The sequence below is a fragment of the Watersipora subatra genome, chromosome 5 (assembly GCF_963576615.1).
Source record: "Watersipora subatra chromosome 5, tzWatSuba1.1, whole genome shotgun sequence".
In the NCBI taxonomy this organism is placed as follows: domain Eukaryota; kingdom Metazoa; phylum Bryozoa; class Gymnolaemata; order Cheilostomatida; family Watersiporidae; genus Watersipora; species Watersipora subatra.
In genome coordinates this window covers 23,637,649-23,663,882 of record NC_088712.1, presented here as the reverse complement: position 1 = coordinate 23,663,882, position 26,234 = coordinate 23,637,649, and the positions used below count along the sequence as shown (strand labels likewise).

Sequence of the window (26,234 nt, the reverse complement as noted above, 5' to 3'; positions counted from 1 at the left end):
TTAAAGAAGGTCAAATATTATCTTGAAGATAATGTGGATAATGATCAAAAATATTCAAAAAGTTGTTTTGACCTTTGCATAACCGATATCAGCTATCATTTCTTGAAACTTTTGAGACCACTACGAAATTCCACAGTGCTGCTGCCTAAAACTTGGTTCCCATACGGGCTGCCAATCGGTGGTAATCTTGCACAGCAAAAACCTTTTGACTTTCGGCGGCTTCTGTTCACGTAAAACTGCATCGCTAATAATCACATAAAAATGGTTCACTCGCCATGCCGCAACGAAAATACTGACCTTCACTTGTACAGTATATACCGGGAAAGCTTTGCTTGTAGCTCACCACAAAAGTTGATGAGAGATGAACTCTAGCGTTGACCAGCACTTTTTACCGGCATTAGTCAGTGTGAATCACATTTCACCGATGATAGCCATGCGATACTGTCACCATTGCATAAGACATAATATATGGAGACCAGCCTTTAGGACTGATGTGAACTGTTCTATCTATTGACACAGATTTATTTAGTAGGCAGCATTACGCTATGCAGTTGCCCCACATGCAGCCAAAACAAAAATGTATTTTTGGAATTGTTTAAACTTCACTTGTGATACGGCATTAAAACGAAAAGATAAAACACCCTTGATTAAAAAACCCTCAAATAGTTTTCAATAGTTTGCATATACACATTTTACTTTATTACAAATGAGAACATTCTTATTGAAAATGATCCACACTGAAAAAAATAGGATGTATGTCAAGGGAGACAAGTCCTAATATTCTAGACACGATTATTCTAATTGTTTTGCAATTATTATATTGTATTAGTACTTGTATGGCCCTGACAATAACTTAATCGGTCCCATTGTTCATTTACTAAAACTATGTTTCTAAATTTCTTTGTAAGAATAGGTAAAACTAAAGGTGCAATGACAACGATAGCTAATGGAGAAGTTGTCTTTTCCATTTCAAGCCAAATTAAAACTATGACAATGCGTGCAACTAGTCCTATTGCTGATCTGGCAGAGTGCCAGCATAGGCTCCTTTCAAGGGTCATTATAAAGAGCTTTTATTATAACAGCAACATGGCTTACATATTCTACAGTCAACTCCTGGCAACCTAATCCATTGATTTATTATTCATGTATAAAATATTTCTAAAGCAAAATGTAAGGAAGGCCTAACGACAAATCTAAAGTTATATAGTTAACACATTGGCTGGGTTGCCAAGGAGCAAGACAGGTGACAGAGAGTAGCTCAAAAGGATTGGGCCGAGCTTACGACCATGAAGTTTTGGCTTTCCTTTCTACTCTGTTAGAGCTTGTCTTTTCATAGGCATTTCGGCCTGTGTTACTGACAGATTCAAATAGAGACTCAGCTGCAAGTCAATTGTAATAATGTCTTTCCAAATGTCTTCACACAACGACCTTCATTCTCGTGACATCGGTTGTAGTCTCTGGTATTAACAGTTCATCTTGTAGAAGATGACCTCATCGCTGCTATATTTAGGTATGAGGAGAGTAGAGCCAGACACATCCAAGGAGGGCTTACTACCTCCAGCTATATCATCATGTGCCACCTGAGAGACTATATTCCCTACAATATATAATAATAAATACACAGTCATACTTCCAAATATAAATATTAGCTCTACATGGACACTGCTGTCAGGCAGCTCTTAAATAAAAGCTAAATAAAAATGGAAGCACTGCTCAATCTGACAGGAAGTTTCACGGCAAATTTTCAAGCTATAAATTCTTGGCTCTCTCATAACCCAATAATAACAAATGTGCCATAGAATGACACAAGTTCAGGGCGGCAGGTTCTCCACTGAAATGGTATGAACATTCCTATCTTTATCTCAGTTGTGATAAGAGCTTGCAATGTTGTTATTTGTAACACACCGTAAACTCAGATGTGCGCTTATAGGTACTTGATTAGGAAAAACATAGTGTAGAAGTTCTACAGCAAAATAAAACTCATCACTGCTATCTTAAATTTTTATAAATAACTGATACACACTTTTTAGTTGTAAAAATAGCTCACTGCTTCAGTATTTTTGAATTTAATTTTACAAAAAATTTTAAAAGACTTCTGTAGAAAATTTAGTATCGTGTTATGAGCGTTTCAATAATTTTTTCAAACAGTTTTGTTCAAATTTGCCTCCAATGGGAACTCAGACTACATTTGGTAAGAGCTCAGTCTATCACCCATTATTGCTAGTCATATTTAAACTGCACAAATATTTGGCATCCCTCTTTATAACCATGTACACAATTTAGCTTTAATGCTATCCTGCATAATAGCCACACATAGTATAATAACCTTGTATCTTGCTAATAACTAACCTGTAGTAGAGTTAATGATGCAAATAGTCTTGCTGTTGAATGCAGCAAGTAGCACATATTCCCCATAGCTCACCATCCCATCAGGTCTACTCACTTCAGTGAGAGTCCACATGACTTCATGGGTGGCCGTGTCTATTTTAAATACTTTGGAATGTTTGTAGGATGATAAGATGAGAGATGAGTTATCAGGGGAGCACATGGTGACAAAGCTGCTATCAGTGAGAGGAGGACAGGGAATATGATGTAGAACTTGACCATCTAGAGAGTAAGTAGTGATCCTGCTGTTGGTTGGGTCAGCAATAAAAACCTTGTCGTTGTTTATCACCAGCGTGTCAGAATAGTATTTATGATTAGGATGCTCCCAGCTGGTGATGAGTCCCCTTCCATGTTGTACACACTGACTGTAAGACTGGTAAGAGAAAGTGTAAAAAGCCTGTCATTGTAGCAAAGGATAGACTCTACTGGACAATATGTGGAGATGAATCTGTAGGTGACATTATTATCAATGTCTATATTGCTGTCTGTGCTGTCATCTAATCCAATATACGTGTTACCCTTATAGTGGCAGATGGAGAGAGGACGAGACGGTAATGGTACGCTGGAAAGTCTGATGAAGGACTTGGGGAGTCTTTTGGGAACAGGTGGAGCTTTTTGTTCTTCAACAATAATAGAATGCGAGGAGAAAATTTGTACTTCAATTTCTCTTCTTTCACCTGTAGAATAGAAAGTGTACATGTGCGTAGCCACCAGTTATTTTTTACTATACACAGAAATATGGCACTTGAAAAAAATATATTAGCCGATGGAAGCTGGGGTTTCTGTTCTATCACCATCTTCACATTCCTCTATAAGCAACACTCAATTTGATTTAATTAAGTTGCAATTTTTCTGCGTGATAAGCACCGAAAAACAATTATGTTAAGCAATAAAAATACTCATAATTTAACCAACATGACATCAATGCCATTTAATAATGTTCAACTATTATTAAACTCAAAATAGTTATATGATACTAATACCAACTGCTATCAGCTGTGTCCAATATTAAGCATTGTTATAATGATTACTTGGAAGCATGCCAACCTGTCTCTTTTTACCCAGCTATTTCTCACCTAAACAACAGACTGTCAAAGGTTCATATGGCTATAGGTTAGCCTGGGCGCAACTTTTTTTTTTCCAAACAGGTTTACATACGACAATAAATTTTTGGCTCCTGATTGGTTTTAGTAATTAAGTTTTAGTAATCAAGCCCTACATCATTACATTAAAAATCAATAGTTTTAATTAGAAAGGAACACAAAGTTTCAAAATTTTATTCAAAGTGGCTTAAATTAATGAGTTGCAAGTGAGCGTCTCTTACGTTTTACCAGCACTTTTTGAATGATAACATATTTTTTTCTACGTCATTTACAATTTTGTGTCCTTTTCTAATTATAACTATTGATTTCTAATGTAATGATGTAGGTTTTGGTTACTAAAACTCAATTACTAAAACCAATCAGGAGCCAAGATTTTACTGCCGTATGTAAACCTGTTTGGGAAAAAAGATTTCGCAGCCTGGGCATGGCTCTCTTGGAAAGGGGGGGAAATAAAGAGAGCCTTGGACACATAGCAACGCCCAAGGAAGACAACTCTAAAAGTCGACTGCTGCAGTCGTTAATAAAACAATCGTTATTTCGGAAGGAGTATCATGTGACAGTTTTTCTTATGGTCTATGCGAGTATTATGTATTATTTTTAATCTGATTTGGCAGCAAACAAACTCTGGTTGGTAAGTATGATATATTGGTTGCATATTAATTCAATCACATGAGTTATATTATTTCATATGTTTAATTAATTATGTTTTGATTTACCTATAATATAAAATTATTTTAAGTAAATAAACAACTTTCACAATAGTAATACAAACAGCAAACGAATAGCAATAGAACAACAAAAGTGAAGCGCACACTGCGAGTAAAGAAAAGTTTCTCTAGTAAAAAGTATTCTCAATTTTATTTAACTTGCAAGTATTATGACTACTCGCGACAGTTATTACGAACGACTCGGACCTACCACACCAAAACAATGCCATCAGATAGCAAATACTTTTTCCAAAGCCAGTAGGAAGAACTATAAATTGGTCAAAACCTGTGAAAATATGTTGTAAAGCTTTGGAATGGTCTGGTCTCACTGTGACTATGCCTAAAGCTTTGATAGATTGTTTTTAATTGCCTAATTTTTCATCAGTTTATGAAATGAAACTGCAAATGTGAAAACGGAAAAGATTGGTAACCTATGCTTCTTATCATTTGATTATCAAACGGGGTATTACGTACCCACCTAGTCTATCAAAAACATAGGGCCTTTTACTGGATCAAGTTACATGACCGAGACTTTGACTATAGGCTTTTAAACGTGGCATATCTACTACATCGTAAGATCTGAATCTGTCGACAAGCTCCCATTAGTATCAGTGTGAACATCATATGTAACATATGTCGCTCGTTTACAGAGTTTATCTTACATTTTTTTCGCTATGTTTCCCAGGCTATCTGTCACCCCCCACCTCCAAGAGAGCCATGCCCAGGCTAGCTACAGGTGCTCTACCATTCCATGTAACAATGATAATTATTATGTAAATGTGTTGATGGAAGCTCATATAGTAGGACTTGGTTGGACAACATGAAGTATAAAATACACTGGGGGCTGCATATTATTGACAATAAAAAAGCAAAACTCAGTTTACTCCCACATGAACTATATTTTAAACATTGGGCCTCAGGCTAATGGATCGGTTTTAGTAAGCCAGTTAAATTTTTCATCATTTTTTACCCAAAACACAGAATTATCAATTATTAATTAGATATATAATATGAGAGCTAAAGTAGTGGTTCATCATACCCAGTAAGTGACCCTATTTTCCAGAGGTTGTTGCAGACCCTTATAACACAGGATTTACAGCAAAAATAGAAAGTTGAGTTTTATAAATTAGGAACCATAATTTCAACAGTCGAGAAAATTTAAACTGCTTTCTCAACTCACACAATTGCTATACATGTAAGTACATATACTTGTCCATCATCGTACATGCGGTAAACTTGTATAGTGAATTGCAAATACAGACATCCTCAAAGGCCAGTTTACACTATATCACCGTATGTCGTGACTCCCATCTCAGTGATTTTTCATTGATAATGTGCATCATAGACTGATGCCATCACCAAGGATATGTCGGGAACTATTACAGCTGTTCAAGTAAACCCATATTTTGCTAAACATCTATGACAGCCTGCAACATGTGCAACAATCACTGTTCACTATGTATTAACAGTGATTGACAGTCACAGATTGTGTAGTCTACAGTATAGTTGCTGTAGGACTAGTATTTCATAACTTCAGCCACTACATTGTGTAATATGAACATCATGTCAGGGAATATTCATGTTGATGTAAATACTGAAGTTCTAGAGAAAGCGTGAATAATCTTACAACAAATGATCACCATGTAGTGTAGGATTAACACAGACATACTGTGATACAATGTGAACCAACCTTAAGAGATCAATGTGAGCTAAACAGTAAACTCTGACTTGCTTTAAAACGAGAGACACAAAATCAACTACTATTATTGATATACCTATCAGTGTCAAGTTAGCAAAATCATAAAAATCTATCCTTGCTATTTTACATGTTGGTAAGGCAATGGTACAAAATTTTTTTGTCAATGTAACGCACTCCTTGATTCCATTCCTGAGGTTTTTTTTTACATGTATTATTGCATAAATCGCTGCAGCATTTTAGTTAGTAGTTTCCAATGCTACACTCACAGATTTAACCCTTTGAACCCTGGCTGTTTCTGTCAATGCGTGTCAGTTACCCCATTCAAATTGGTCTAACGATTCAGAGTTTGTAAACTTCTACTTGGTATATCCACATTTACTCAAAATACAACCATATTTGGTAAAACAATGGCTAAAAAAGTCAAGCACTCCATGGCAAACGTCATCATTCAGAAAAAAAAAACATTAGGACTCCTTCACCTTTATTTGAAATAAAACTATAAAAGTTTGTATGATTTTAAGAAACTTTCAAGCTTTAAGTTAAAACAAGGTGTCATATTTTTCCTTTTCAATCGAATGTGCTACGAAATGTATTTGCTGATTTGGTACCTGTTTAATGTACTGTTAATGGCTGAAAGTTTTCGACATCCCAATCAAAGGTGAGAAAACTTATTGGCCAATTGCCTCTTAGTCAGCCAAAGCAAGAGTGTAACAAGGAAAACACAGAGTACATTAATTTTGACCAACGACTATTGTGGCTGGGTTAAACTAAATGACTGTAAAAATGGTGGGTATGGCTTATATATGCTGTATTCCTGTAACTCAAAAATAACCTCCAAAGGTTGATATACGGCTTAAACATATAGTGGCAGCCTTTGCATTAGCAATTACCTACAGCTCATTGCTCATAGTGTGTACACCTTATCGTTGGTGATGACATACAAACAGCTAATCGTTGTAGTCCATCGCACAGCTAAACGTTGAATTGAGTAATAGTGTGTACAGGCTTTTACACAATGATCTACCAAATATATTATTCTGAATGACCTTTAATAGATTCCAATTTATATTAATGACTTCTGTCCATATTTACTCAGGGAAATACGTTGTTACATAAATGAAAAGCTGTTTGTGTCAATGAAACCCTTTTGTATCTATCAATCGAAAGCTTACAATGAATGAAACCAGCATGCATTGGAAATTAATAAAGTAGTACTTATTACTATTTCATCAAATTAAAGTCATGCCAGTCCTGTCTATACTGACTTTGAACTATATATTGTTCAAAGTCGATAGATTTTGAAATAAAAAGAAATTGGTTTCTATGCTTTACTGCTCCATGGATATCATCAATACAGTAGTAGCCATGTTATATAAACATCACCTTCAGCACTATACTGAATAATGTATTTTTATGTAATTTTTAATAATGTAATTTATTTCCGCACTTCACGTGGAAATAATATTACTGAGTAAATTCTGAGCTACCTTTACATACTGCGCTTGTACATAACAATTACAGTATGTAAATGACTGTTATAGCGGACTTTCTCCTTGGACTACTGTACATTGGACTCCCAACATACAATTCCAATTAGTACTTGTGTTGGCAAACTGTTTACACATACTGATACTTTCTGATACAAATTATCAAAATTTTGAGTAAGTTCATCTCTAAGGAGAAGAAAGGCAAACAATTGGTTGTAACTCTTTGATATTCAGTTAAATTAAATGGCAAACTATTGGGCTACACTGTTTACAAAAAGTCCTCAAATTAATTACATCATGGTGTCAAGGGGATAATAGCATTATTAGAGTGACATTCAATCAAATATCTAGCCTTACAATCAATAAGCTTCCAGCAAACCCAAACATGCTGAGTCCACATATCATTTGCCAACTAAATTGGGATCAGCATCATTAGGCAGGAAACGTCCAATTTTAGTCAATCATACCTGTATGTCTTAACTTTAACTGGTCTGTGAGTCTGAGTTCTGGTAAATCCTCTTTAGCAATTCTGTTCAACTCTGCCTTCAACTTTCCAAATCCTCTCACAATTGCAGCCTAAACATAAAGTGATCCTAATAGAAAATTTCATGGAAAATGATAAATAATTGCAAGTGTTGCGTTTATAACAAATGGTATGGTCATTTTATACAGTCATATTTCTAAATAAGATTTCCCTAACATATGAGAATTTCGAGACGCGATCAGAATTTCAAACAAGTTTCTTTATAGAGATACAAGAAATCTTTCCAATACAGGCATACAAACTATTTCTCGAAGGCCACTAAATGACCAGGCACAGCCATACTTCAAACTTGAGATACAAGCCAGCCTTTATCCAAGTTTCAGCACTAGCATGCTAGCTTTGTTTGAGATATGAGCATGCTGATCGGTGACCAAGTATGTCAAGGGTGTTTTATGAGAAAAGCATCACTCAGTATTTATCAACTGCTCAGGTTATACTTTTGCACCATGTTTTGTGCGTGCTGTCAGTGCAGAATTATGTGCATTAAAAGTACTGTGGGCAGACCGAAAGCTCCCAGGTACAATGAATGATAATGCAGAGAAAAAGCGAATGATAATAATTGACATCAAATATGAAATAATTGAAAAACAAGTGAAATGTATGATTGAACTAGCTCAGCAATATGATTGAAAAACATTCAAAAATTATAAAAAGAAAGCATTCAGTTTGTAAAAAGCGTAACTATTTTTTATAAACGCCACAGAGATCTGGACGATCGGCAGCAATTTTCATGATAGCTGATGGATAGGCTGCTCAAGCTTTGGATATAAGACAAAAAACTGGCCAGCAATAGTGTAACTGAGACGATGCTGTGTGAAAAGTTTGGTGCCATCTTGGAAGATTATAAAAATAAACTTTCGGACAAGTTAGCTAGTGGTCGTGCATTAGCCCTTTGTGACGACACCTGTGTTCGTTCTTATTTCAACATGTTAAAAGGGCAACAAAGGCAAGTGTCCTCAGGTAGATTTTTCTTTGAACGATCAACTGATCGTAAAAGCTAAACAAAGGAAGAACTAGCTAAGCTGCGAAAAACTTAAAACTATGAACGCCCACAAAACTTTAATTATGCTATGTTTAAAATGAAAGTTTGCTTCCAAGTCTGTGGATCACAATCAAAAATCATTAAAGTCAACTGTTGTAGCAAAAAATAACTTATCTTTTCGTTCCTAGCAAATGCTAGCATTAGCTGCTATCGTATGTATTCAATTTCTCAATTTAATTATTCACATTTATTTGCTTTATTTTTTATTTGTTGCTTTTTGAAAGCGTGTCGTAAGTTAGGAAAATATCCAGAATGTTTTTTTTTCTGTTAAATTTTTTTCAAGTGGTTTTATTTGTTTCTTTCAGAGTATGGAAACCAAACAATATATAGTTATTTGTTCTATAAATAAATAAATTGCACCCACACTGGAGTAGACTAACATACGAGCTCAGTCGCACAACGCATTAAGCTCGTAGGTCGTACTATGGCAATATGTGGGAGACTGACTATAAGAACAACATTAGTCCTTCTCCATGAATCAGTATGGAAAGAGTATTTAGAAGATTGGATAAAATAAATAGCAAATGTCTGGCAAAATTGCCAAACCTGAAAAAACTAATAAATAGTTAAGACGACAAATTTAACTTTTTTACAGTAAAATATCAAAAAATATCTGTAAGTGTTTGTTTAGTAAACTGATTTCATATAAGTTAGACTTAGTTTCTGTTACGCAGAGTCATAAAAATTTTATGTACCGAACACATTTCTGTTAAGCCTCTCCGACCATCGTTAGCCAATATGTAAAATCTTACGGTAGGGTTCATAGTAATGTTATAGTTTATTGTAGATTTTACTAGGTAAATAGGTATTTGCCACTTCTTTAGTGTATGTACTGGATTAAAATAGGTAAAAATCCATTCCCTTCCGGTTTTATGTGGTTTATTTTATGCAGTCTATTACTCTTGCTACACAGTTTTACTAAAATGTATACACTACACAAGCACTAGTACACACAGGTATACAACAATATATATACTACCCTTTGAACTATTACACACAGGTAGACCAAAAAATACACACTCGCCTAAAATTATTACACCCGGGTATACTAAATTATATATACTACATAAGACCAGTACTCACAATAATACCAAAATATATACACTACAAAAGCGCTAGCACACACGGGTATACCATTATATATATGCTACACATGCACTCGTACACACAAGAAAACCCATAATATACACAACACAAACTCTTGTACACACAGGCATCCACATATATCTGCAATACCAGCTCACATACATGAAGTCCTGAAAATTATTGAACTCCAGAGTAACAATCCTGTCCAATAGCTTACCGGAGGATGATTTTTTGTACCAGTTACTAGTAACTCCTTATTGGTCCTCAGGCTATTCCACTGCTTGAGCAGCTCATCTTCTATGAAGTCAGCAATTTTAGTCTGCGACTGCTGTCGGTTTTCCAGCACATGTTTCTCTAATGTATCATATTTAACTTTATTCTCATTCAACTGTAACAGGAAATAGAAGAGTAAATGGAAATAATAGAAAAGCTAACATTCAGGAGTTGTAGTCTACTACTCTCGCTAAAACTAATATTACATTATCACAGCAACCACTTGAATATAACATTAAGTAACATCTGAGGTAAGTAGATTAAGTCTTTTTTATGCCATCAAATTGTAGCCTCTTTCTCGTATTACAGCAAATGCCATTATGTCAGGGCAACTACATGTATTTGGGTACAACAAAGGAAAAAAGGCCATATGGGTATTTCAACGTGAAAATTAATTACAAACCTGACTATCTCTACTCTTATGAATAAGTAGAAGCATGGCTTGTGTTTCCTCATCAAAGTCTACCTGTACTTTAGATACCTCCTTGAAGAGTCTCTCATATTCCTCATCCTTGGTTGTACTCTCTTCTGTGTTTATGGTGTTCAGCAGGGAGGCGGCCAGATCTTCCAGTTCCTGGAGGTCATGCGGTCCACCTGTGCAATATTACTATGATTGTCAGTATAGATTTACTCAAAATAAGTTATGAATTTGATATTAATCTTATGAAGATTTAGGCAGAAAACGGAGATCTGAGTAAGATAGTTTACCATGAACTGTGACCTTAATCTGCTGACTACCAATGGTTGAAGCGAGTCAAGAAAAGAGATGGCAAGGTATGTTGATTTTATCAAAAAAGTGGGTGAACGATTTTGATATAGTTCAGAGTAGACAGAAGAAAATCTATGCCACTTTGTATCTAATAATAGTTTCTTATTAGGACAGATATAAACTCTATAAAATTATGTACAGTGTAAAAATGACTACTCTAAATACAATCAGACTGAGTAGAAGGGAGACATAAACTGAAAGAAAAGTAGGAGTCATTACTAAATGTTACTACTAGTGTCAGACACCAGCGCCATCTCTTTCTTTTGTAAGGGACGTCAGTCCTAGACTCAAACTAGTCAGACTAACTGTCCAAAGGCTGGCTAGAGAAAATATGACCAGTTAGCCCTACTTGAACCAGAGGGCATATCCGAGCATCTGTTAGGACCTACAGGACTTTTGCTCAACGCACTACTAGAGGAGAGCTCCAGCAAAACAGTTGTGCTATATTGTATTATACTTGTCATTATAGTATGTTGTATTGATAAAATACATTTATTAATACCTAGTGGCTGCATGTTCTCTCTGTGTGGAGAAGTGAAGAGTTGCACCAAACCCTTTTCAGCTTTTTTTTTGTTTTTAGATTTGCAGTATGAATTGTACATTTGAAGTATTTATAACAACTCTAGTATTGAATGAATTTTTTTCAGAACGACCATGTATTTTTTATCTTAAGGCAATTTATGTGTTCACATAAAATATCTGCTCAATGATCAGCCTGCCAACCATGACAAAGCAGCATGTGTAAATATCAAACACTCCTTATAGAAACCAAAAAACCAGTATTTAACCCTAGCACTACCTGCACCAGCTCTGCTTATGAAATTTTTTATTAAATATTTTCATATTTTTGCAGTTTTGTTCAGTATGTAAATGTCATCATACTCTCTGATATAAATGCAACTTTTTCTCAACAAACTTACCTTTTTCACATTTTGTTGAATCTGCTACGCATTTCACACAGCTGGTGGTACGGCAGACTTTACACCCAAACACTAGCAGCTGATGTTCGTGCTTTGTACAGATATCTGACAAATTCTGGCTCTTATTTGACAAATACTGGGCCATGGATATCTTGTGATGACCGTCCAGGGCATTATCGTGCTGCTAAAAAGGCCAAGCGTAAATACAGTACTTTTTCGAAACATAGCAAATTACAGTTACAGCAGAATCTCTGCAGTAGTGGTTGTACTGGCAACACTAAAAACTAAATATGATGACAGCACTTCTTATCAAAAGTATTATAAGTTATTCTACACCTAGAAGGGAAGCAGTTGTGAATCTCATGAGTTAATAAACAAGTTGAGTAGGATTGGTGTAGAGTACATAGCAGTATGAATATTGCTGCATCTTCAGAAGTCACGGTGCCACTCTTACCCTAAAAACTCTGACAGCAATATTGTACATCAAAACACTGCAGCGCAAGGATGGGCAGTCTTGTTTCATATAAAGCCACATTGTGAGTAATAGGATTGTGAGTAATAGCATTGTGAGTAATAGGATTGTGAGTTATAGGATTGTGAGTAATAGGATTGTGAGTAATAGGATTGTGAGTTATAGGATTGTGAGTAATAGGATTGTGAGTAATAGGATTGTGAGTAATAGCATTGTGAGTAATAGGATTGTGAGTAATAGGATTGTGAGTAATAGGATTGTGAGTAATAGCATTGTGAGTAATAGGATTGTGAGTAATAGGATTGTGAGTAATAGGATTGTGAGTAATAGGATTGTGAGTAATAGGATTGTGAGTAATAGGATTGTGAGTAATAGGATTGTGAGTAATAGGATTGTGAGTAATGGAATTGTGAGTAATAGGATTGTGAGTAATAGGATTGTGAGTAATAGGATTGTGAGTAATAGGATTGTGAGTTATAGGATTGTGAATAATAGCATTGTGAGTAATAGGATTGTGAGTAATAGGATTGTGAGTTATAGGATGGTGAGTAATATGATTGTGAGTAATAGCATTGTGAGTAATAGCATTGTGAGTAATAGCATTGTGAGTAATATGATTGTGAGTCATAGGATTGTGAGTAATAGGATTGTGAGTAATAGCATTGTGAGTAATAGGATTGTGAGTAATAGGATTGTGAGTAATATGATTGTGAGTAATAGGATTGTGAGTAATAGGATTGTGAGTAATAGGATTGTGAGTAATACGATTGTGAGTAATACGATTGTGAGTAATAGGATTGTGAGTAATAGGATTGTGAGTAATAGCATTGTGAGTAATAGGATTGTGAGTTATAGGATTGTGAGTAATAGGATTGTAAGTAATAGGATTGTGAGTTATAGGATTGTGAGTAATAGGATTGTGAGTAATAGGATTGTGAGTAATAGGATTGTGAGTAATTGGATTGTGAGTAATAGGATTGTGAGTAATAGGATTGTGAGTAATAGGATTGTGAGTAAAAGGATTGTGAGTAATAGGATTGTGAGTTATAGGATTGTGAGTAATAGGATTGTGAGTAATAGGATTGTGAGTAATAGCATTGGGAGTAATACGATTGTGAGTAATAGGATTGTGAGTTATAGGCTTGTGAGTAATATGATTGTGAGTAATAGGATTGTGAGTAATAGGATTGTGAGTAATAGGATTGTGAGTAATAGGATTGTGAGTTATAGGATTGTGAGTAATAGGATTGTGAGTAATAGGATTGTGAGTAATAGGATTGTGAGTTATAGGATTGTGAGTAATGGGATTGTGAGTAATAGGATTGTGAGTAATAGGATTGTGAGTAATAGGATTGTGAGTAATAGGATTGTGAGTAATAGGATTGTGAGTAATAGGATTGTGAGTAATAGGATTGTGAGTTATAGGATTGTGAGTAATAGGATTGTGAGTAATAGGATTGTGAGTAATAGGATTGTGAGTAATAGCATTGTGAGTAATAGGATTGTGAGTAATAGGATTGTGAGTTATAGGATTGTGAGTAATAGGATTGTGAGTAATAGGATTGTGAGTAATAGGATTGTGAGTAATAGCATTGTGAGTAATAGCATTGTGAGTAATAGGATTGTGAGTAATAGGATTGTGAGTAATAGCATTGTGAGTAATAGGATTGTGAGTAATAGGATTGTGAGTAATAGGATTGTGAGTAAAAGGATTGTGAGTAATAGGATTGTGAGTTATAGGATTGTGAGTAATAGGATTGTGAGTAATAGGATTGTGAGTAATAGCATTGTGAGTAATAGGATTGTGAGTAATAGGATTGTGAGTTATAGGATTGTGAGTAATAGGATTGTGAGTAATAGCATTGTGAGTAATAGCATTGTGAGTAATAGGATTGTGAGTAATAGGATTGTGAGTAATAGGATTGTGAGTTATAGGATTGTGAGTAATAGGATTGTGAGTAATAGCATTGTGAGTAATAGCATTGTGAGTAATAGGATTGTGAGTAATAGGATTGTGAGTTATAGGATTGTGAGTAATAGGATTGTGAGTAATAGGATTGTGAGTAATAGGATTGTGAGTAATAGGATTGTGAGTAATAGGATTGTGAGTTAGAGGATTGTGAGTAATAGGATTGTGAGTAATAGGATTGTGAGTAATAGGATTGTGAGTAATAGGATTGTAAGTAATAGGATTGTAAGTTATTGGATTGTGAGTAATAGGATTGTGAGTTATAGTATTGTGAGTTATAGGATTGTGAGTAATAGGATTGTAAGTTATAGGATTGTAATATGATTGTGAGTAATAGGATTGTGAGTAATAGGATTGTGAGTAATAGGATTGTGAGTAATAGGATTGTGAGTTATAGGATTGTGAGTAATAGGATTGTGAGTAATTGGATTGTGAGTAATAGGATTGTGAGTTATAGGATTGTGAGTAATAGGATTGTGAGTAATAGGATTGTGAGTAATAGGATTGTGAGTAATAGGATTGTGAGTAATAGGATTGTGAGTAATAGGATTGTGAGTTATAGGATTGTGAGTAATAGCATTGTGAGTAATAGGATTGTGAGTAATAGGATTGTGAGTTATACGATTGTGAGTAATAGGAATGTGAGTAATAGCATTGTGAGTAATAGCATTGTGAGTAATAGCATTGTGAGCAATATGATTGTGAGTAATAGGATTGTGAGTAATAGGATTGTGAGTAATAGGATTATGAGTAATAGGATTGTGAGTAATAGGATTGTGAGTTATAGGATTGTGAGTAATAGGATTGTGAGTAATAGGATTGTGAGTAATAGGATTGTGAGTAATAGCATTGTGAGTAATAGCATTGTGAGTAATAAGATTGTGAGTAATAGGATTGTGAGTTATAGGATTGTGAGTAATAGGATTGTGAGTTATAGGATTGTGAGTAATAGCATTGTGAGTAATAGGATTGTGAGTAATAGAATTGTGAGTAATAGGATTGTGAGTAATAGCATTGTGAGTAATAGGATTGTGAGTAATAGGATTGTGAGTAATAGGATTGTGAGTTATAGGATTGTGAGTAATAGGATTGTGAGTAATAGGATTGTGAGTAATAGCATTGTGAGTAATAGGATTGTGAGTTATAGGATTGTGAGTAATAGGATTGTGAGTAATAGGATTGTGAGTAATAGGATTGTGAGTAATAGGATTGTGAGTAATAGGATTGTGAGTAATAGGATTGTGAGTTATAGGATTGTGAGTAATAGGATTGTAAGTTATAGGATTGTGAGTAATAGAATTGTGAGTTATAGGAATGTGAGTAATAGGATTGTGAGTAATAGGATTGTGAGTAATAGGATTGTGAGTAATAGGATTGTGAGTTATAGGATTGTGAGTAATAGCATTGTGAGTAATATGATTGTGAGTAATAGGATTGTGAGTTATAGGATTGTGAGTAATATGATTGTGAGTAATAGGATTGTGAGTAATAGGATTGTGAGTAATACGATTGTGAGTAATACGATTGTGAGTAATATGATTGTGAGTAATAGGATTGTGAGTTATAGGATTGTGAGTAATATGATTGTGAGTAATAGGATTGTGAGTAATAGGATTGTGAGTTATAGGATTGTGAGTAATAGGATTGTGAGTAATAGGATTGTGAGTAATAGGATTGTGAGTAATAGGATTGTGAGTAATTGGATTGTGAGTTAGAGGATTGTGAGTAATAGGATTGTGAGTAATAGGATTGTGAGTAATAGGATTGTGAGTAATAGCATCGTGAGTAATAGGATTGTGAGTAATAGGATTGTGAGTAATAGCATTGTGAGTAATAGGATTGTGAGTTATAGTATTGTGAGTAATAGGATTGTGAGTAATAGGATTGTGAGTAATAGGATTGTGAGTAATAGGATTGTGAGTAATAGGATTGTGAGTAATAGGATTGTAAGTAATAGGATTGTAAGTTATTGGATTGTGAGTAATAGGATTGTGAGTTATAGTATTGTGAGTTATAGGATTGTGAGTAATAGGATTGTAAGTTATAGGATTGTGAGTAATATGATTGTGAGTAATATGATTGTGAGTAATAGGATTGTGAGTAATAGGATTATGAGTAATAGGATTGTGAGTTATAGGATTGTGAGTAATAGGATTGTGAGTAATAGGATTGTGAGTAATAGGATTGTGAGTTATAGGATTGTGAGTAATAGGATTGTGAGTAATAGGATTGTGAGTAATAGCATTGTGAGTAATAGGATTGTGAGTAATAGGATTGTGAGTAATAGGATTGTGAGTTATAGGATTGTGAGTAATAGCATTGTGAGTAATAGGATTGTGAGTAATAGGATTGTGAGTTATATGATTGTGAGTAATAGGAATGTGAGTAATAGCATTGTGAGTAATAGCATTGTGAGTAATAGCATTGTGAGCAATATGATTGTGAGTAATAGGATTGTGAGTAATAGGATTGTGAGTAATAGGATTATGAGTAATAGGATTGTGAGTAATAGGATTGTGAGTTATAGGATTGTGAGTAATAGGATTGTGAGTAATAGGATTGTGAGTAATAGGATTGTGAGTAATAGCATTGTGAGTAATAGCATTGTGAGTAATAAGATTGTGAGTAATAGGATTGTGAGTTATAGGATTGTGAGTAATAGGATTGTGAGTTATAGGATTGTGAGTAATAGCATTGTGAGTAATAGGATTGTGAGTAATAGAATTGTGAGTAATAGGATTGTGAATAATAGGATTGTGAGTAATAGGATTGTGAGTAATAGGATTGTGAGTAATAGGATTGTGAGTTATAGGATTGTGAGTAATAGGATTGTAAGTTATAGGATTGTGAGTAATAGGATTGTGAGTTATAGGATTGTGAGTAATAGGATTGTGAGTAATAGGATTGTGAGTAATAGGATTGTGAGTAATAGGATTGTGAGTAATAGGATTGTGAGTAATAGGATTGTGAGTAATAGGATTGTGAGTAATAGGATTGTGAGTAATAGGATTGTGAGTAATAGCATGGTCAAACTGCTACATAGAATGAAGATTGTGTAGAATATGACTGTTTTTAATAGAAGTAGATAATCCTGACCCTTTACCGTACTGACTGGATATTATACTTGCAGTCACATGGAATACTGTGTCATGCACTGACTAATGAATATCCTGATTTTCTACTATTCAGAACAATTTCAGACCACAGGAGTCGCTGTGCTTTACAAGGAGGACAAGGAAATGAGAAAAGGCAATACTCATAGTAAACCTCATCGTTTACACTTAATGAAAACAGCTTTGCCTGAGTGTGACAGTTCCAGTGATAAATGATAAGCATTATCACTTGATGGATTCAACGATATAACTAAGCGTAAACTGCTTAGACTGAGTTCCAAAGTCCTAGAGCTGAATGATAAGCGCTGATAAGCATCAGCCCTTATTACAGCAATGTTACTAATTTGGGAAATATAAATATGAATATTTAAAAGGAGAGTCGTTGCAGCTGGTCAGTACAAGTAAACAACTGGACTATTATGTTTATATTTAATGAATAACAGAGATAAACAACAGTAAATATGCTGTCATTTTAATTAAATCTGAACATGACAGTTGAACTCTAAAGCTATGAACGGTGGCAGCAACACCCAAATCAAATATATATATGACATACCTCCAGGTGCTCTTTACAGAATTTCCTAGAACAGTCGGTGCAATAAGATGTGGCTTGGCGTTTATGTTGTCCTCTCTTGGCACAAGTGTCTCAAAGCCTTGCAGCATCAACATCATTGTCAGCCAATGATTCGGGTGACATCTTATACACCTTCCTGAAATCATAGTTTATACATAGCTCAGTTTGATAAAATGTACACATAGACTTTATTTAAATTTTAGATTACATGTTATGTTATGTTAAGATATAAGGTAAGTGCTGCCATAAGTATGCTAATGTAATAAAATAATACAGGGCTGCTAAATTCTTTTTATTTTAGACTAATTTAAGGATGAAATATTCTCAATTATCTTGAGTTTTATTCGTCATTAGTCATATATCAGATAACTTGTCCGGTCACAGAGCGATATCTATTATCTGATAAAGGACAATTATTGAAGGTTGACTTGCAACAGAAATCACATTACAGTTATTTGATATCAATCAATTCGCCATGTTTTATTCTACTGTGTTGAGGGCGTAAAATATGTGGAAATGTGATTACAAACTTCTACAGGCTTAAAAATCAACAGGTAAATGAAGTCATCACGAAAATGTCTCAAACTGGAATCAATTGACAAAACGGCTCAAATAGGATGTAGTTGAACAAGATGGTTTCTGTTTAATCTTTCATGCAAACTCATTCGTCAAAAATTTTTCTCAAATATAGTTCATGCATTCGATAAACCATGTACATTGTTCTTACGCGCTTATTTCATCATAACTTTAAACCTGTCATCTGAGTCCTAATATCTTTAAACCAACCCTTTAAAAAATCTCTCTTTCTGACCTTACCTTGAAGGAATGCATATCACTTTCTAATGGACCTGAAGAGCCAGTTGGTCACCGGTGATAGTAAAAAGATTCTGCAGTAACTTTTCGCGCAATTTGGCGGAAAGTTCAGGTCACATGATCCGATTACGACTAGATGATTAGACCAGGCTGAATCGATACAATGAAGTAACAACAAATTATATTTGATACGGGGGTTTTGCTTGAACCCGAAGTATTTGTCATAAACTAGTGCTACAAGATTTTCTATATAGAACTTTTTATTGGCCTTTAATTTCACAAGATAACATCAGGTGTCAAAACAATAACCAAAAGGTTGGAGAATGTCAACCAAATAAAGAGATTCCTAACTACGGCATTTTTTAGGATGGCTTCGATTAATTGTTCGCTTTTGAGATTTTGAGAGCTTGTAATCATATTGCCACATATTTTGCACCTACAACACAACAGAGTAAGACATAGTGAATCTTTGGATATCAAATAACTGTAATGTGCTTTTTTAAATTCATCCTTTAAATACTTGTTTTATTTGAGAGTTGGACTAATAAACAACTAGAGACAAGAGTTGTAACATATATTATAGTAAGTTCAATGATGATCACTCTTTATAATGAGGTAAATGTACTCAAATCATTTCAAATAAAAACTATTTCTCATTGGTCAACTATGACGGTACATGAGCACATGGAATTAATATACTCGCCACTTAATATTAAATTTTCTGAAAAACAATTTTAGTAAAAGTGACCTTTTAGAACAATAGCAGGGCCTAGTCGGTGAATCATTCTAAATAGCTTGTTCCCAAACCTATTAAATATTTACAATTTTAGCATCACAAGACCGTTGAATATTACTTACCTGCAGCTTTGAAAGCCGCACCAGCAAATCTTGCTCTGTTCATAGTGCGATGTAAGGCACGGCATGCAGTGTATGTGGCCGCAAGGTAATTTTTTTGGATCAACTAGTTTTTTGTTTCTCAATCCACAAAATTCACACTCAATATCATAAAAAACAGAAGCCATTGCTAAAATGAAATGAAAAACAAATTATAAAAATGTAGTTTAAAACTTTATATTGAACCTAAAGAATTACATACTAAACAATACATCATAAGATGATAATAGTTTGAATGCTGTAGACTAGCTATGGTGGGATGGTTAGTTGGGATGTTCCAGACAACTAAGCTAATGCTTAGTTGTCTGGAACATTATTTAAAGCCATCTATTATGTACAATGCGTCGAATAAAGCATTTCTAAAGCACTTAAATATATGAAGTCACAAAGTTTCCAGTGAAAATAAGATTGTAACAAGCAAAATTACGGGAGCGGTGTTATGACTTGTCATTCTATAGCAAAGAGTTTGATGATTGGTTCACCACATGATCCGACAAAATTAATGGCTCAAAAATGCCAAGTTTTCACAAGATGCTAACTTCTGAATGTTTCAAAAATGGAGGTGATTTAAAACTTCAACTTCATTGTTCAATATTGTAATGCTCAATACCGTAAGCTACACCTAGAGAAAAGATAGTCATTTATTAGTAAAACCAAGTTTTACTGTGAAAGACAACTGTACTTAACATAAGTTCAAGGTAAGTTCAAGGTAAGTTCAAGGTATCGCTCAGCTGGCTGGCAGTAAGGCTAAAACTTAGTTTATGCTAAACATTCTTACTGCTTAAATTGCTTAAAGGTCTGTCTGATCTACTATCATAGAAGGCTGTAACAAAGATTAAAAACAAAAAATGGTGCAATGCAATGATTAGGGCTTGGGGCGCGTGCCAACATTATCAACGAGCATAAGCTATTGGCCTGAGTTAATGCTGTTAAACATTGTGTGAATATGTAACGAAATGAGCTTAAATCGTGTTCCAATGAGTAAACAAGCTCTATTAGCTACATATGAATAAATATTTTTACATACTGTAATACTCACCATAAAATTTTCAAAGTGAGATAATTGAAACGATTTTGCTACTGTCAGTGAACTAGGAAGTTACCTGGTTGCCGCTCCCTTATGCGCACAAATTTGACTGCGCACTAGCAAATTCCAGCAAATTACGTTTTGAAGGTGCTTAGCAACAGTAACAAGGGTTAGAAAATCTATCAAGTAGAAACAGTTGTGACATTTGCAAGTTTGCTGTTTGAGAAAAGCAGGCAACTACTATTTAACAAGATTACATTTTGAACAAAGTACGTTGTGAATAGATGATGCATTGTAGAAAAATCGCCGAAACCATTTGTCAGCCATTGATTTTTTTCGAACGTCACATTATGTAAAACGCTGTATGGTGAGTAGTACACAAGGCTATCTTCTGTATTATCTAGGTCAAGATATCTGCTAAGCAAGAAACGCCTAATCTCAAAACAAAAATGTATAGTAGAGCCGCATGAATATTTAGTAATGCTCTGGAACATTTCAGGGCGTATGTGTAGCGGCTTGATTTTTATGAAGGCTTCGTTTAGGAGATCCTATGGCTGAGCTAAAACAAGGTTTTCTTGCAAGTTCCTCAGAGCCTAATTAAAATTTTTTGCTATTGTGCCCGTGTAATAGATGCTTTGCACAATGCTAGTGGCTGTGACACAGGGTAGTTTTTAAAATATGCATTATATGTGTTATCACAAGTTTTGCTTAGTTATTAGTCCCATATATATGTTTTGGTAATATTTCCCTTTTTATTTTCGTCATCACTTTCTTTCTCTCTCTCTCTCTCTCTCTCTCTCTCTCTCTCTCTCTCGCTCTTCTGTCGTTGTATGGAGATACAGTGACAAAAATATACCAACAGAGAATGTGGTCAGACCACAACATAAGCATATAATACCTACATCGGTATGATACCTCAAATACATCAAAATATCCATTAATCGGAACTGTCAAAAGAAAATTATGAACTTCATGAATTGGAAGATATCCATCATAGATACGGCGACAATACCAAAAAGAGAACATACCAAAGGGAAGTCAAAGCAATGAAACTTACTTACCACCATCATTGAAAAGCGACCAGAGAAACATTAGAGGCGATTCATAAGAGTCACATACAGATCAGCCACTCCAGTTTAACATGACTTAGTTAACATTAGTATCTCACGAGCTCAACCCTACATGTCAAAATCACCCTCATGATGACTTATGCCAACAAGATATCTTCACACGCCTAACATAAAACATTGAGCCTTGACACTCAACCTGCACACACAAGCAAATCATCTTACATGCCATAAAAGATGAATTTAGATTAGTGATGCTTAACATAATTCTCCCAAAACCACACAACATTGTTGATGGAGATGTGGTTTTGATTCCAACCTTTCACATGCCATGCTTGAATCTACTTTGAATAAGAAATTCCTCTTTTCAGTTCGGGTCTTAATAGCATCTAGTAGTAAATCTAACATCATTAACTTTATTTATATTCAGTTGCTTACTTTTCTAAAATATGTATTCAGTCACTATATTCTACTGGGCATGTAGACAATTAACATATATATTTTGAGACTAATTAAAATTCTATGTTAGCTGAGATGTGACTGACTAATATGTATCATTTAGCCAACCCATAATCACATAGCTAAACAAGTATTCCCTTAGCGCCTAAATCTTTTGTAATCCCTTTCATTATACTTTTGCAGTGCCCTATTGCAGCCTTAGTTGGAATTTATCATATTATTCGTAAGCTTGAATATGGTAGTATTATAAAAAAATCTGTGAACAGATTTAAACTCGCCTCGGAAAACAACTTAAATAAATTCACTATTTCCGACTGTTTCGCTTGCTGGGAAATTGTACACACACAGTTAACAGCTGGGCACTGTGTACTTTTCTGACTGCTTTGTTCACAGAGAAAGGACTCATCGAGACAAATAGATTACTAACTATTAGTGATTGTAGATATATTAAGCTCAAGGTTATGATATTTAACTTATATATGTAAGATCATAAGAATCTATTAACTTTATTTTAAAGTATATCTAAGTAACATGTACGATAGTAAACTACTAAAGTAAAAGTATTTTATCCTAGGTGTAAATATAACTTAGAATCAGATATTTGTTTACTGGATAGATGAGAATATGGGGGCATTGATTTTATTGTCAAATAACTAAATCTAGCAGTTCCACATTAGCTGAAGCAAAATACAGACTCATCATTATATTACCGATCAGAACCAAACTAAACTCGGAAGTAAACAATAAATAAATTTGTAACATGTCATAAGTTTTGGCCATGTACCCATTTCTGCAGCTTGCGCTTTTTAAAGAAAATAAATTTGGAAAAACTAAAAAATTTATTCTAAAGAAATAAAGATTCAAAACTATAAATTTGTATTGAAGTAAATGTTAGCGATAAACACCTTTCAAATTTATTAATTAAACATTAAAACTGATTATTTGATACCTAAAGGTTATTTAACACTTGACAAATTTTCAAGTATCATTAATACTTTTCTGCAAAATTTACACTTGATGAGTACTTAACAGTGCAACAGGCAATTGTTGTAATTTTATAGAAATATTGCCATGATTAGACTGCCATCTTTATTACTAGGCAGACTGATAAATTACTAATTTTTAGTTGTGGGTGGATTTTATCAGGCTATGCTAGCTGAGGCTTGACTGCAGTTTCCTGTTTTTGAGAACCTTATCTATAAAAGTTTGCTATTTAAAAAAACAATTAATTAGATGTCATAACAATTATTTGTAATGATATATATAAACTGACTAGTTTTCAGACAATGCAGAATGGTGGAACCATAATAAGCTGTGTGATAACTACATGTACATGTACTCGGTCAACCCACATGTTATTTTACAATCTTTGAACAATACTAGCATACAATAAATAGCGCAACAACAATAAACCTATGAGAATTAGCCTCATTTAGGTTATCTCAAGATATATACATGTATATGTGCTTAGCAAACAATCTTAAGCCTTGTAAAATTTACACGCCCCTAACTCTTATGTACACATTTGGCTTGATATGCATCTAGAACCTTCTTATTATATATTGAAAGTAAGGTCTAGTTTTAACGCTATCATATACCACCTATTGCACTAACTTATAATTTTTTGTATAGTATCACTGATTAATAGCGCTACCCAACATAGTACCGGGGAAGAAAACCCTCACCTAATTACTTTCTCACAAAACTTTGTGAGCAACGTTTTAGCTTAAGACATTTTGCTCATCTTTCATTACTTTCTGGTCCATTTTTTTGTCTTGCATGCAGCTGAGAATAGATTAAAAACAAAGCAGATGCTTCTAAGTTTGGTTTAGTTAGATACTGAGAACACCTTTATTTAACGCTAACATTATTTTGTTATCTATAAAATCTTAGCACCATATTCAGCAGCATTCAGTTAGCTCATGATCAGTGAATGGCAATGCAATTTTTAAACATGAACAGTTCTGCTACCTTACTTCTTAGCGTTACCTCCATCATCTGCTGGTCAGAGAAATAAATCATGCTGTACCAGCGAAGCCATGAAAATTAATTAGCTCCAGTCTCACCATCTGTAGCTCTGGTATGGCTACAGCCACAAGCTGATAAATTTGCATTCCATTTCCAATGCGCTAATTAATTGTAAAGCTTGCAAGCTTCATAGGATCTGATATCTGTCATAGTTGTCATGACAACCACTGGCTATTTAGTGCACCATACTTTTGCACATCCATTAGCTAAACACCTGCTTTGTCTGACTCATTAATGCGCAATCATTTGCAGTCGGACAAGAAAAGTTTGAACGTGTACCTCAGGATTATGTGTCACCCTTGTCAGTCCATCCTAGATAGAACCAGATGGTAAAACCAATAGTAAATTTCTCTGACAAATTGTATGAATTTAAAATGGAGATATTTGTTTAATTTCTGTAGATAATTTTTTTTTAAATGTAACTTTAAAGCAAAATGAAATCCAAGTCTTCATCGAAAATAAATTTTCAAATAGCTGTTTGCCCACATGATAAACCTGAAAAATTTTGTTCACACCAATTTTAAATGTCAACAAATCACAATAAGTTTTCATAAAAGAATTTAGATTAAAAACTTTGTTTTATTTTCAAATTCTAAACGCTTTGTTAATGTCAATTGCAATTGCTTAACTCTCAAACCCGAGACTCAACGGCTTGTTGATACTGCGGAATGATATGTGTTTCATTTTTATATTTAAAAGTGAAGGTTTGCAAAAATATATAGTTAAAACAAATATTGTGTTTTTTATGAAATGGGAAACAGTCATATTACTTAACTAAAAATTTTTCTGTCATACAACCCATGACTGAAGTTATAATGGGAACAAAAATGGGTACTGCTAGTTGTGGAAAAAGTAGTTACAAAAGGTCAGAATTCTACAAAGGTATAATTTTTGGTTTTTCGTCTATAAATGATTTCTCTGAATCATATGAGTTTTGTTGTTATGTTGAGTAGCATGTTGTTGAACATCAGCATTTGATGTTGATGGTTGCTGTGAGGACCTTCTATTTCACCTCCTCCGTAGTAATTGGGAGACACGTAGGCGACCACTGTGACAACGCCGTGTTCTGATAGGTTTTATGTACATGGTAGTTGTCAAGTTGTTTTGAAATGAAATTCAAAAGGGCAATTATGCAAAACCAATGGTTGTATAAAAATCAGACCTAATCTACTGCTATCTCAAACCTATGTTTGACAACAATAAAAAAAATATTTATTCAAGCTGTAGGCCTAACCTACTGTAAGTAGTTTAACTAACAACAGCAATAATGAAATTTGTTTATTATATTTCTGAAATGAAATATTACTACTAAAATGACAAGCGTCTGAGTAATATACAATATTTGAAAGTTGGTTGTGTTGAATTTAGAATGGTTTTGATAGGAGTCTAGCAGAAAGCAAATATGAGCGTTCACATTTCTGAAAGTTATCTGCAAAGTGGAGCAAAATAAAGAAATGTTCTTGTCACAAAGGGGCATTGAAGTTCGATCCTAGCTTGTAGATGAGATGTAAAGAAATCTGGCTAATGTTCTAGATAATTCAATGAAACCTTTGGTAATTGGACAGAAAACATAGGCTGATAACCTGTGGACCGCATTTTTGTACCTGTAAATCGACCCAAAAGAAGCTTAACTTCCGCACCTCAGACAATCCGCTCACCATCTTAATATGTAAAGCATTCAGTCCTATAGAGAACATGTTGAGAAAGACTAGGCAGATAATGAAAATTTCATGTTCCGCCCACTTTTCTTCTACTCCATTGATATGTCCATCAGTGTTCACAGATTTGTTCATTGTGCCAGGC

At 34.3% G+C, this 26,234-nt stretch overlaps 3 protein-coding genes across 3 annotated transcripts in view; 1 reads left to right on the top strand and 2 right to left on the bottom strand.

Annotated features, from left to right (window-relative positions):
* LOC137397207 (uncharacterized) overlaps positions 1 to 26,234 on the top strand; it is a 408,152-nt gene that overhangs the window by 103,231 nt on the left and 278,687 nt on the right. The gene's annotated exons all lie outside the window — the stretch shown is intronic.
* Positions 1,107 to 2,644, bottom strand: LOC137396222 (uncharacterized). Its single transcript, XM_068082405.1, has 2 exons — positions 2,350 to 2,644; positions 1,107 to 1,597 (listed from the first exon to the last, which is right to left on the bottom strand). The coding sequence occupies exons 1-2, from the start codon at positions 2,546 to 2,548 to the stop codon at positions 1,464 to 1,466; spliced, it is 333 nt and encodes a 110-aa protein (XP_067938506.1). The 5' UTR covers positions 2,549 to 2,644; the 3' UTR covers positions 1,107 to 1,463.
* Positions 2,642 to 26,224, bottom strand: LOC137396637 (uncharacterized). Its single transcript, XM_068082952.1, has 6 exons — positions 26,036 to 26,224; positions 12,016 to 12,199; positions 10,730 to 10,920; positions 10,271 to 10,441; positions 7,849 to 7,957; positions 2,642 to 3,062 (listed from the first exon to the last, which is right to left on the bottom strand). Exons 1-6 carry the CDS (start codon positions 26,222 to 26,224, stop codon positions 2,671 to 2,673), a joined length of 1,236 nt encoding a protein of 411 aa, XP_067939053.1. The 3' UTR covers positions 2,642 to 2,670.